At 33.6% G+C, this 13,064-nt stretch overlaps 1 protein-coding gene across 7 annotated transcripts in view; it reads left to right on the top strand.

Moving 5' to 3' along the window:
* Positions 1 to 13,064, top strand: part of ATP8B (ATPase phospholipid transporting 8B) — a 568,064-nt gene that overhangs the window by 438,134 nt on the left and 116,866 nt on the right. For all 7 annotated transcript variants that reach the window (XM_081734176.1, XM_081734178.1, XM_081734179.1 and 4 more), the window contains 3 exons: positions 1,303 to 1,477; positions 4,220 to 4,431; positions 9,550 to 9,712. In XM_081734176.1, coding sequence (XP_081590302.1) covers positions 1,303 to 1,477; positions 4,220 to 4,431; positions 9,550 to 9,712 — 550 coding nt within the window. The remainder of the gene's footprint in view (positions 1 to 1,302; positions 1,478 to 4,219; positions 4,432 to 9,549; positions 9,713 to 13,064) is intronic.

Here is a 13,064-nt window from a genome sequence, read left to right as displayed (position 1 = left end):
GAGGTCGGTATTTTCACCTTAGCGCAAAAACAAATATGTCAATGGTAGCAGTTTGTAAGTATTCCTTTTCAGCGAAAACATTCAATATTGTATAATTGTCTTGAATAATTGAGTTCAATGATACTTTGGACTTTTTTGACAGTAGAGTTTGAGATGAATTAGAAGAACCAAATTATAATGTAAAGACTTTACTAGGAATAATTTCTAAAATGTGGTGGCGATACACCATTCACAATAAGTCTTTAGCTTTTTTCAACCGAAGCACATGCTCCTTATCTTGAAACCTGCGTTTATAGCCCTAATGTAAAATTCAATAATTTAAAAAAAATTAAAGACCACTATAAACTGCATTTCCTACATAGCCCTGTAAGATACCAGATAGGACTCAAGTTTTCTTCCTTCGTCTGTACAAGAAACTAGTACTGGTGATCTATCCACTTGTATCTATCTTGATCTATCTGGTTTTGCCATCCCATTGAATGACAATTGGATCTTACCTTTCAAATTCTATTTGAATTTTTCAGCAAAACTTCGCCGTGCATCCTCCAGTTTTCTTAAAACCTGGAACAATAATTACGTATTATTTTTTTATATAAAAAAAAAAGTACAATGTTTCTAGATTCTCAAACCTTTACATTCTTTAGTATTGTTTTCCTTTCGTTCTAGAAGGTTGAAATTTTACCTCGTGCATTATATTATCAAGTATAACAGAATTGGAGGATGCACTAAAAACCAAAAATAGTTCAAAATCGGAAAATGCGAAAAAGATAGCATAATCTAGAATACCAAAAAACATGAAAAGTCAACAAATATGTTAATCCAGAGCGTATATTACTAGAATATGAATGTATGAATGGAAATATAAAACAAATGGTTCGAGACAAAAACGGTCCACTTAAAGGGAAGTTTTCGTGAAATAGATTGTCTTAGGTGACAAAAAGAGTTTAAAGATAACTCTTTTTGTCACGTTTCTTAATGAAATTTGATTGACTCATTCTAATTACATCGTGTAATAATATTAACATAAGCAGAATTGTTAAATTAGTAATTCTCCTTTTAATTTGAACATCCTACGTCATATAGGAGTTATATGATTGTACAACCTACCGAATCATCTTAACTTTTTTCTTTTCGTTTTAAATTTATTTCCATACAAATCTCAAGAGGAATAGGAATTTTGGTGCCGATTTAGGAAGCTTTTAAACTATGGAAGAACTAAACGTCTAAAAATTAAATATACAGACGTAAATGTTCATACTGTGTTCATATGATGAAATTTATTCCTTTTGTTTTATGTTTCAGATATTCTTTAGATAATGATAAAGTAGTTTTACGTGGCTGTATTCTTCGAAACACACAGTGGTGCTATGGAGTAGTGATCTTCGCAGGAAAGGACACCAAATTAATGCAGAATTCAGGAAAAACAAAATTTAAACGCACAAGCATCGATAGGTTACTGAATTTCATTATTATAGGGGTAAGATTTTATATTTATAATTTTATTTGTTTCTGTTTTGTGTGATTTAAAGAGGACAGAGTAATAATTATCAATTTCACAGTTTAAATTACTTGATGTCGAAGGGGAACAATACTTGATCGTACGTCATTAAATAAAAATGTATCGAGTCAAAAAAAAAAAAAAAAAAAAAAAATGCTACGAGGAAAGTTCATATTTCATTCTGGATGTATATATTATGTATACTAGTTGTGACTTGTTGACAAGTCGTTGAAACATCGTGTAATTTAAAATACTTTATATTTTCCTCTTTCATGATAACGCTCTGTTAATCTAGTCGGGAATGCTTCGTATGTCATCCTGATGGATCTTTCATAACATTAGGTTTGGTAAGGCGGGAAATTCACAGTCAGTACTAGTAATATGTTGGCTCTTAATTCATTTTTATTGATTTTAAATTAAAATTAGTGTAGTCAGTGAAAATTGTGTTGTTAATCATTTTCTTCTTGACAGAATTGGGACATTTTATTCGTGTTTTAGATAGTTATGTTATTTTGTGGTGTTCACCAAACTATGTACTAATTCAAGCTTGCCTAAATATGCAGCAGAACTGAATTGCACATCGATGGAAGGTGAATAGTAAAAACAGTTTATTTAATGGTGAAAATGAATTGGTTGCCACACATGAAGTAAATTTTCTCAGATAAACATTTGAATACAGATAATACCAAGTAAGGCATCACACAAAGAAGCAGCCATCAAAATGGAATAATTGTGATTGATATTAGAAAGATCAAACAAATACTTAGTAACGGTATCAAAGCAATCTTTAACTAGGCATTTGTACAGGTCAAGTGCTACCTATGTATTCTGAGAAGTCAAAATTAATGTTATCTATATTCTTGTTACCTGTAAAATTGACAATATAAGATGTGTAAAATTAGATAATGGCGGTTCGTCGCTTATTCAAATAAAAAAAGCAAGTGTTCGTGCTCGTCCATTAAAAAGGATTCAATGCCAATCGACAACTTAATGCACTGCTGTTCGACGCATTGTGTTAAGAGATTCCAAGAATAAAAATATCGTAAGGCAAGTTCCATGGAAATCTTGAGGAAGATACAGAAGTGACTTGCAATTCCATTGAGTATTGGAAGGAATTTACTTGGATGAAACTATCTTCTGTGATAGCCTGGCTCGCAAAATTCAGTCGGAAACTTATAGTTGGCGAACTCGATGAGTGACCACAAAATCTGATGTTTGTTAACGTTTTGGCTACAACTTACTCAGTTTGCCCGGAATTATGACGGCAGATTTACAATTCAAGAAACACTCATCTCAACTCTTGTGAAGTTCACTTAACCAGGACGTTAATATCAATTGTCAACGTGTGTTAGAACGCTTGGTAGTGTCGTGAGCACTTGCGTTATTCGAGGATATCTGTTCGAAAGCACTAGTTAACGTGAATGTTTGTAGTTTGTTTCAAGAACTTATGTTTAGGTAGGTTTGCTGTATGTAATGGAAAGGAACAGGAAAGAAGGAAAGTAACAAATAGATTATGAAAAATTGTTTTAAAATTGGTGTGTTATGTGCTCGATGAATGTACAGGGTATAGAGAAATAAGCCGACTATGTTTAGATGATTCCTTATATTAAAAAGAGTAAAAGCGTCTAAGTTGTCTTCGAAATGTGTGTTATTTAATGGGTATAGAAAGTGCATAAAGTATACTCTTCCCAGAATCTCAGAAACAACTGAAAATATTAAAGAAACCCTATCCACGTATCTTTATGATAAGCGCAACTCGAATGGAGAGAAACATTTTGATTCAGCTCTCAAAGTGGATATGTTGTTTCTGTCCAAAATACTTCTGTTTTGAGAAAATTTCAAATGATTTTGTGATCCCTTTCTCTTTGAAATATTTAAGGTTACCCTTTCTGAGCTGGAAAGGTAAAAACTATAGTAGAGCCCCGTAAAATTATGAGATAGGTATCTCTGTGTTTCTCCGTATTTGTAATCGATTTAGATTCCGAAAGGATGTATACTTTACAAGCAGCCTATATCTATACCAAATTATGAGGGTTTGCTTTATTTAGTGTAAGGGATCATATGAATTTGTCAGTGTATTTCGTCTACACCCTGTATATTTGTTTCCAACTATCGTATCGATAATAACCTTCAACAGTCGTAATTTCACGGTGGTTTTTCTTGTGCTTTCTTTCTTTCTTGGTGAATGTGGATTTCAAGTTTTGTGCACTCTTCAATTTCTTAAGGCTGTTAATTTCCTTTCTTGCCTTCTAAAGTATGAAAAAAAGAGAACAATAATTTTTCACTATTAACTAGTCACTGTCAGGGCAACCAAAAATTATCAGAGACATTTCGACGTGTATTCACAGCTGAACTTCTGTTTTTCTTCTATCCCTTATCATGTAGACAGAAGAAAAAGTACGTAATGGAAAGTAAAATGTCAGTCAAACTGAAGCGTTGTTGTATCGATATTTCGTGTTAAATCGTTTGCTACGCGTAGATCATACTTAATATTGCCAATCTAGTTTGTTTTCGACAAGTTTTACATTGAAAGACAAGACACACAGAGAAAGGGATGTTATCTTTGCAATGCGATATTAATGGAATACTTCTTACTTGTTATAAATATTTGGGTATATATACATTATTAGTTGTAAAGGATTAAAGGTTCATGATTCAACATTAGAGATGCTTTGCCCCGATTTTGTTTCTCCATTAATTTATTGTATATTTATATTTCAGATTGTTTTTTTCCTGCTGTCCATGTGCCTGTTCTGTACCATTGCCTGTGGAATCTGGGAGACAATCACAGGACAGTACTTTCAAGTCTACCTGCCCTGGGACTCGCTAGTCCCAAATGACCCAATTGGGGGTGCCACTGTGATAGCTTTACTTGTATTCTTTTCCTACGCCATTGTTCTTAACACCGTTGTGCCTATATCTTTGTATGTTAGGTATGTGGCTTTGTTTTTTACGTGTTTAAATTATATTAATAGTTTTACTTAGAGAAATAAAACTCCAAACTAAGCACTTCAATTGCAGTAACTCAATGCCAAATTCTCTTAGCTGTTTCGGCATTACGTTTTAGTTAGTAAAATCTGTTGGGCAGTTTCGTATTGAAGTTTTATTAATCTGAATAAGAATATATATTGCACGCAGCTAATACTTAAACTTTCAGTATTTTTAATTGTCAAACGAAAATTAGATGGAGTAAATTAAATATACTTTTAAATTTTAAACAAAAATCTTATTGCAGTTCTATTGGAACTAATATTGATCGCAGTCGTAACTTCTCGTTTCTTTAGTCAGCCATAATTCCAATAGAACTGCAGTAAAATTATTCAAATTTTGGAAAAATCATTCCTTTATTAAAAATGAGTGAAATCGATTCATCCTATACTGCAGTGAGGTTTTATATACCATTAAATATATATAAAAATTTAATATACCACCATGGGTCGCAGTGGCACAGTGTTAGAGTGCGTGAGACCCTTGGCTCGATTCCAACTACCGCCAAGCGGGTTTTGTGATGGACAAATACTGTGTGCGTGGGTTTTTCTCGGGATCCCACGGGTCCCACTTTTGTCATTCCACCATTATCATCCGTCGCATCGTTATCTCCCTTCGTCTCGATGCATAATGGTGGGACGTTAAACGTTTTTAAAAAAGTTTTAACTGTTTCCGTTGTTTTCCTCGGGACCTCTGGGTAACTCATATGCAATACTTATTACTTATCAGAATGTCAGCTTGCACTTTGTGTATGTTCAGACAGTACTGAACAGTATCAGTTTTCTAAGATTAGTACTGATGTGGAAAACAGCAGAGTTTGGAAATATATATATATATATATAATATTGTTTATTGTTTCATTACCAATGTTTCTATAATAGAAGAAGGGCGGATATAAGACCTGGATATTTTTCTTCGACTCTGAGTGTAGCGTTACTAGTATGAATTTCTTGCACTTTATTTTCTTAATTCCTAGAATACATAGTGAGGTAAATTTATCCATGTACCATAGGTATTTATTTTAAGTTTTATGGCTATGAACAGGTTACTCAGCTGTACATTTCAATTGGACATTACTGTGCACACTTGTTACTAATATGGAAAAATAAGTGGTATTTTCCAAAATATAATGTAATTAACTGTCTTTTGATTTCTCTTAACCCTTTTTGCCCTGATTTTTTGTTTACTCAACGGTTTTATTTTTATTTTGTCCTATTATTCTTTTTGACTTAACAAATGAAATACAACCGTCATTTTGTTTGCGGGTGTCATATTTAGACAATTATGGACGTACAATTTCCGTACACTAGGGTTGAAATACGTATGTAAAATACAAAATGGCATTAATCGAAAACATCATTGTGATCTACATAGTTTAGAAACTCAAAACACATCACTAAAACAGAAGGAGAATTTATTGCAAATGGCTTGTTTCACCAAGAATAAAACAGCCTATGTTTCTGAGCTTCATCCATCGTGATAGCCCCAGCAAGTACTCTACAAGAAATGTGCGTAGGTTCCTGAAAACAGATTAAAGCACCACAGAAATAGCGGAATGTGATTTATACAAGTTGAAAGAATACTGACATGAAAACCCAGCCATTTTCAATCGTCCAGAATAATTATATTAATCTTAAAATATGATGTACACATATGTTACCGGCAGGGCCGAAAGGGTTAAACAAGATAAAAAGTATGAATAGTATGCTTCATTTTATTACATTATATATATATAGTAATGGCAGTAAATATCGAACGCCCCCTAAATATCGAACACCTTGGTCATTTCGTTTAGAAATGAGAAAGCCAAAAACGTTGCGTACTATCTGAAATTTGTGAACACACCCTTCCAAACCTGGCCTTATAAAAATCAATAGGTCGATATGTTTCGATATTAGCGAACGCGGGAAAGTTTCCTAGTCTGTGGTTTTGCTGGGAGATTGGAGAAATCGCTATATTTTTTGTAAGGTGCAGCACCGCAGTAATAATCCTTTTTCCCTTGTGTGATGGTGTCATTATAAGGTATCCTTTTAATAATACGATGTGTTAATATCAATATATGTATATTTATTTGTTATAATGTTTCTTTTCAGCTATCATCTTATTTGAAGAGTAAAGAAAATAAAGTTCGGTATTCGAGACCCATTTCGTAATATCGAAATGCTGTTCGATAAAAGAGGTTCCTTTAAGGAAAAGTGTTCTTTTCTATCGAACATTATTGTAATTGGAAGGGCTATTGGTGATTTAAATATTAATTTAACTAAGTTTTTTATTTCTTTTGGACTGAATACCGAGTTTTATACTGAATTGTAAGCCATCCACCTTGTATCCGATATTTCATGAGTTCAAACCGTTATAAAAATATTAAGATTTACTATTTTTAGTAATGTTTCGTCAAAGAGAGCCTATCTAATCGAGGTCTTACGTCGTGCTGATCGCATTATTTCACACTTCTAACCCGGGTTGTTCTTCTCAATATACAGACTAGTAACCCAGTTGAAGTTAATCATAAATAATTGCTTACATTTTTGTTGAGTATCCTTAACTACTGCTCAGGATTTGACAATGAGCAAAATTATGAAACCCAACAAGGAAGGTGTCCCCAAAATCAGAATCAAACCTGTCAGAAAATGAAACCATTCCATTATTCGTAATCTGTCTTGACAAGCTGTTCAGCATGTGTCCCAAAGGCAGGCATCGAGAACCTTCCAGGTTCCTATCACAACTTTAAACGATAAATTATCTGGGCGTCAGAAGACTGAGATTGCTCTTGGCCGGAAGCCGTTTCGAGCCCACAAGAATAAGAAGGAATTTCTGAATGGGTAATGAACATGGCAAAGGGAGGATTTCCGTTTGAGAAAAGTAATTTACTGGACACTGTTCAGGAAATTGTACAGTCTTTAGGAAGAAGCACATCGTTCAAGCATGGAAGACCAGGGAAAATTTGATTCAGGTGTTTTATGGGAAGACATCCTTGTCTGTCTCGGAAGAAGGTTGAAACTACTAGCAAGGGCATGGCTGCGGTTTTGGAAGAGAGAATGCGCGGTTGGTTTACTGAACTTTAGAGGTATCTTGAATCTGAGGGATTAAGTGCAATAATGGAAGACCCAAGAAGGATCCTCAGCGCGGACAAAATAAACTTTCTGTTCCCCATGGTTTCAGGAAAGTACCTTGGTGTGAGAGAAGTACAGCTTCAAATTACAGCAACATCTAAAGAAAAGGAGGGCCTAAAAGTACTTGGCAATTTCTGTCTGACGAGCTTTGCACCCAAACCATGATTATCTACAGCAAATTATACGACTTAAGCAAATTATGAAGAAGGATGTACCTGAGCTATGGATCTATGAGAAAACAGAAAGTGGCTGAATGAAGACTACAACATTTTTGACTTACCTTCAACGGTTTTGGCTGGAAACTGAGAAAATCACACTTCCTTTTATTATCTTTCTTGATGGGCACAGGAATCATCTATCACTTCAAGTCAGTGGATATTGTCATGACTATCGAATACTGGTGTATTGTCTTTTCCCCAATGCCACTCATCTTCTATAACCAGCAGATACAGGCGTATTTTTCATCCTTGAAACGAGCATTGAAGAATGCTCTTTAGGACGAGAAAATCAAAACTCTCGGTAACGAAGATAAATTTTGCACCCCAATTGAAGAAAGTTTGTAATGATGCCGTCAAACCAGAAATTGTGAAAAGCGAATTTCGTAAGTGTGGTCTTTATCCATTGAGTCCTGCTGCTGTGGACTATACCAAGTGTGTGGACAATATTCGGAAGATCCCAGTGCGAAAACCACAGCAAGAGAGTGACTAGAGTACACCTTCATCTTCTCAACAAAATTTTCCTACTCCTCATCAAAAACTGAAGTTCGTGCTTGATGATCTGGAAGAATTCACGCCACCTCGTGTTCTTAATATGTTCCGTGACAAACTAAGACGTGACGAAGAGAAACAGAGTGATGGTTATTCAGATTTGGATGCTTATTGGAAAAGTGTTAAAACACGGTACAGTGTGACACATGAAACTAAATTGGCTGATAAAAACTAAACAACAAATGATTGAAGTTCAGAAGAAGAAAACGAAGAGTAAAAAAAGTGATGATGGTGAATTCACATGGCATAATGAACGCTTAAATATGTACACACCTTCACCCAAGAAGGATCTTCTAGGTGCCATCATTTCGAAAACTGGAGTAAAAATTCACAAGTCAAAATATTGCATCAAGATGAGATTGCTTCGGAATTATTATGCTCGCCTTCCTCAAGTAGTAGTGACGATTTTTCAAAGAGTTTCTCAAACTTTTTGAAGCCACGGAGAAACCGCAACAATTTAAGCTGAAAAAATTGTATGCAATATCTTCCGAGGAATACCGGAAAGAACCGAAGAAGAAGTCAGGCAACCAAAAAGATTAACGTAAGACGCTCCTCTGTGCTGAATAGTGACGATATGAAACAAACATTTTGTAGCTTAGAATATTTTAATACGTATTTCTCTTTGCGTCTGCTATCTTAGTTTATATTTTAGAATTATTGCAATGTATTTACAATGAAACTACATCCGTATTGTCCTTAAAGTGAACTTGTTTAAAAATAAAATATTCTGTTTCTATATTTAAACCCCGCTCTTCAATATATAAAACAGCCTGCTCGATAATTAAAACCTCATTGATCGATATATAACACAACACGTTCGATACATGAAGTAATACAACTTTGCTATTTAATGTTTTTCAAATTTCAAAATTGTTAATTATAATTGTCATAAAGGGTTGATTTCAACCAATAAATAACACCTTTACAGTTTTATCGCTAAAACAGTGCTCTGTTCCTCATTGATAGAAAATAATGATTAAATATTCATAGGAATGTCTTTAAGTGTTCGATATATAGTGCCATAACCCCATATATATATATATAGGCGAAGAGAATATTGAAGTTTATTTTTTATTATAAAAGATACTTATTAAAGATAAATAAAATCTAAGTTTGTTTATAATAATGAGAGGATGTCTTCTCTATTTTCTTTCTATGTCTTTTTTTAACGTTCTCGTTTTAGTGTGGAAGTAATACGATTTGCACAGAGCTTTCTAATTAATTGGGATGAAAAGATGTTTTACGAAAAAACACAGACTCCAGCCAAAGCACGAACTACAACTCTAAACGAAGAGTTAGGTCAAATAGAGTACATATTTTCAGATAAAACAGGAACGTTAACTCAGGTATGTATAGAATATTAATTTTAATGTGTTTCTGTAAATTGTATCTAATACTTAAAAACCAGAATTTATGGCGAAACTGAGCAGTTGCAGGCAAAATGGCTTACAGAGAGGTATTTAAATCGGCAGTATTAAAAGCAATGGATGGGAATGTAGTGATACGCTCAGAACTCGTCACATGTAACAGTATCTTCTAGAAAAGCTTGTCATTCTTCACTGGGTCTTACAGATGTCTGAGAGAATATTTCGCACTATCATACATCCCATCATGCACTGTACCATATAAAATGTTGAACATGTTCGACAGTGTTCGAAGATGGATTCATTGGCCATTACGAATAGTTTCTTCAATGGCCGTGACTTTCTGTTCGTTTGATTCTGTTACTAAACGCCAGGCATGTGGCAAATGCGTAAGGTTCATACGCCTACTTCTAAGAATTTCCACTATCTGGTGATGCTTAATCCATACAGTCTTGGTCCCCTTCTTCTCTCACACACGCATACCATTTCCTTGAGGATTTAATTTCAATTATCCTTTTATACACAAAACACGAAGTACACTTCTGTGCTCTTATCAAGTAAATGACTATAACACACTCACCATTTTTGGTCAGTAATTTACGCTTCTTCCACTAGACACACCTCTAATTCAACAACTGCCTACTGCAGTGCAAACTTCAAAATACTTCTCTTTCAGTTTTTACGTCCAAGATCAGTATAATATCGTGTGAAAAAACTGTTGTGTGTTGTTACTTATTGATTTGCCCTTGTAACTTAGATGTATTCTTTCCTCTTGTCACTTAACTTCCAGAGCTCGGAGCATTATTATTTTGATCGTTGTAAATATACTCCGAGATAACATGTTACCTACAAAGAACGAAACAATTTTTCCTTTAAACATTCCATATTATTTTATCCTCTTTGAAAGTCAGATCTGCCTAAATGTCAACTTTCTCCGAAATTCCAAATTTGTCTCTGCGGTAGCAATAGACATTCGCTATGTGTAGTACAAATCTTGTTTTGATAAGGTTTGAAACTAAACTTACTCCTTTCTGTAAACCGCTAAGAATGGCCTAAGGGATGTATCAAAATGTCGAAGATGCAAGAAGTGAAGTGTGGTCACGTCTTTTCTCTATCCCTTTCTTTTTGTTTAAACAGTGCTCTAAAAATAATAAATATGATACTTGATGTAAATCAGTGTAGGGGACGAAACAAATCACAACATAACATGTTATTGTACATATGCTGTTTCATACCTAGATCATGTCACGAAAATGGAAGTAGAATTAATGTTTACTAAGTTTCATCTCGAACAATAATAAAGATTTTTTTTTAAATGTACATCTCAAAAACCGAAAAATCACATTCTCGTGTTCGTCTGGAGAGCATATATTACTAATCCTAAACGCAAAGGATATTATGTTCATGTGGAAGGTACATGTTTACTATCAGCTTTTTAAATTCACATTGTGCGTAACAATAAACGAAGCAAATTTAAGTTTGTATCGCAGTTTATAGTTTTATATTGCATTTTGGCAGCAGTAGAAATGAAGATAGTTATTTATTTCACTGCCTACGTAGATACGAAATAATGAGAATAAACTTGATATATATATATATATATATATATATATATATATATATAAGGAACACATTCGAAAGTGAAAACAAAAGTAGGGGAAAAGTAGTGACAATTCTTCTTTTAAAGTACTAATTGTTATTCTACAGACTGCCCTAAGATAAATATTTGACTGTATTTAAATGTGTCCACACGAGGATTTTTTTATCAAATACTGATTCCGTAATGTCACTCACTAGGAAACAGGAATTTGGCATTAGGCAGCCAAAAATGAATCTTCATCTTTACGATAGTAACAGAATTAGTTAAAACGCACAAGTCTTCTTCTCGTACTTTCTTTTCTTTTCTCTTTTTTTTCTTCGGAAAAGAAAAGGAACCTATATATTCTTTCTTTCTTCCTTTTTTTTTCACCTAACTAACATTGCAGCCAACTTCTGCCCGTATCCAGTTCATTCTTTCATTTTTATAAGTTCTATGGTACTTGTCTTTTGTCATTTTAATAAAAGGCAATAGGGCGCACTAAAAAAATTAAATCCGTCCTAAGAAGTAGCTAAGTAGATGTACCATTTAATAGCTATTTACCAGAGCTTGCATTTCGAAAGCCCACTGAGGTCCTTTATTTCTATAAGGTATAATATATATCGTATACGCTTGCGTAATGTCCGCACCCCAACTTCAGAGATAATAATAATAATAATAATAATAATAATAATAATAATAATAATAATAATAATAATAATAAAAACGCGTAACGTCCGTACCCTAAAAATCACAGCTTGAAAATCTAAGTTACGCCTTGTGTTATTTCTAATACGGTACCAGTTTTCGTACTTCTCGCACTAGACACACTATTTAAAAAAATTAAGATTTAAATAATTTGTTTATTGATTTTAAATGCCATAAATTTGTTTCAATTAGTTGTCCTCATTTGCTTTTCATTTAATTATTTACCGATATTATGTAGGGAGTTCAAAATGAAATTTACTTCGAAAAAAGTGTGACTGAAAATTGCGCTTTTTTCGAACGACCCGCGTAATGTTCGCACCTGCATTTTGATACCGCGTAGCTAGAATGGAAGAAAGTAGAAACGCTTTCAAAGTCTTGACTGGAAGACCAATCGAAAAACGACCATTAGGAAGACCTAGGTGCAGATGGGAGGACAATATTAAGACGGATCTCGCAGAGATAGGAACCCGAAGTAGATACTGGATCCAATTCGCTAAAGATAGAAGTCTATGGAGAGCTTTTATGAATGCGGCATTGAACCTCCGGGTTCCATAGGCCATAGAGTTAGTTAGATTTTAGGGGGAAAAAAGTGCGGACATTACGCGAGCGTATATGGTATATATCAGATTATCTTTTTGTTGTCAGTTCTACAGCTTGTCTCCAGTAATATGATGTGTAGTTTAAAATGAATTGATATATGGCATTGAAAACCAAAGAGAAACTTAAAGGTAACGTCGGGTTTTCGAAAGGAGATATATATCACTTGTTCATGAAAGAAACGCTATAATGCTGTTTAGGGCATTTTTTATTTTTATTTATTTATTTATTTATTTTATTTTATTTTATTTTATTGCATCGCAATTTCGTGTAGCGAACTGCAATACCGTTGAAATAAAATGCTGATATGTATATATTACTTGTGTAATCTTTGTTTTGAACATAGAATTAATAATAATAATAATAATAATAAGTTAACAAAGTATGAAAACCCACCAATATATCTTTATACACAAAAAAGTAAATTTAATGTAAAACAATTCATGGTTAAAG

The sequence above is a fragment of the Thermobia domestica genome, chromosome 12, assembly GCF_964235325.1.
Source record: "Thermobia domestica chromosome 12, izTheDome1.hap1.1, whole genome shotgun sequence".
NCBI lineage: Eukaryota > Metazoa > Arthropoda > Insecta > Zygentoma > Lepismatidae > Thermobia > Thermobia domestica.
Note: the sequence above shows the minus strand (reverse complement) of the source record. Positions and strands in the feature narration are given on the sequence as shown.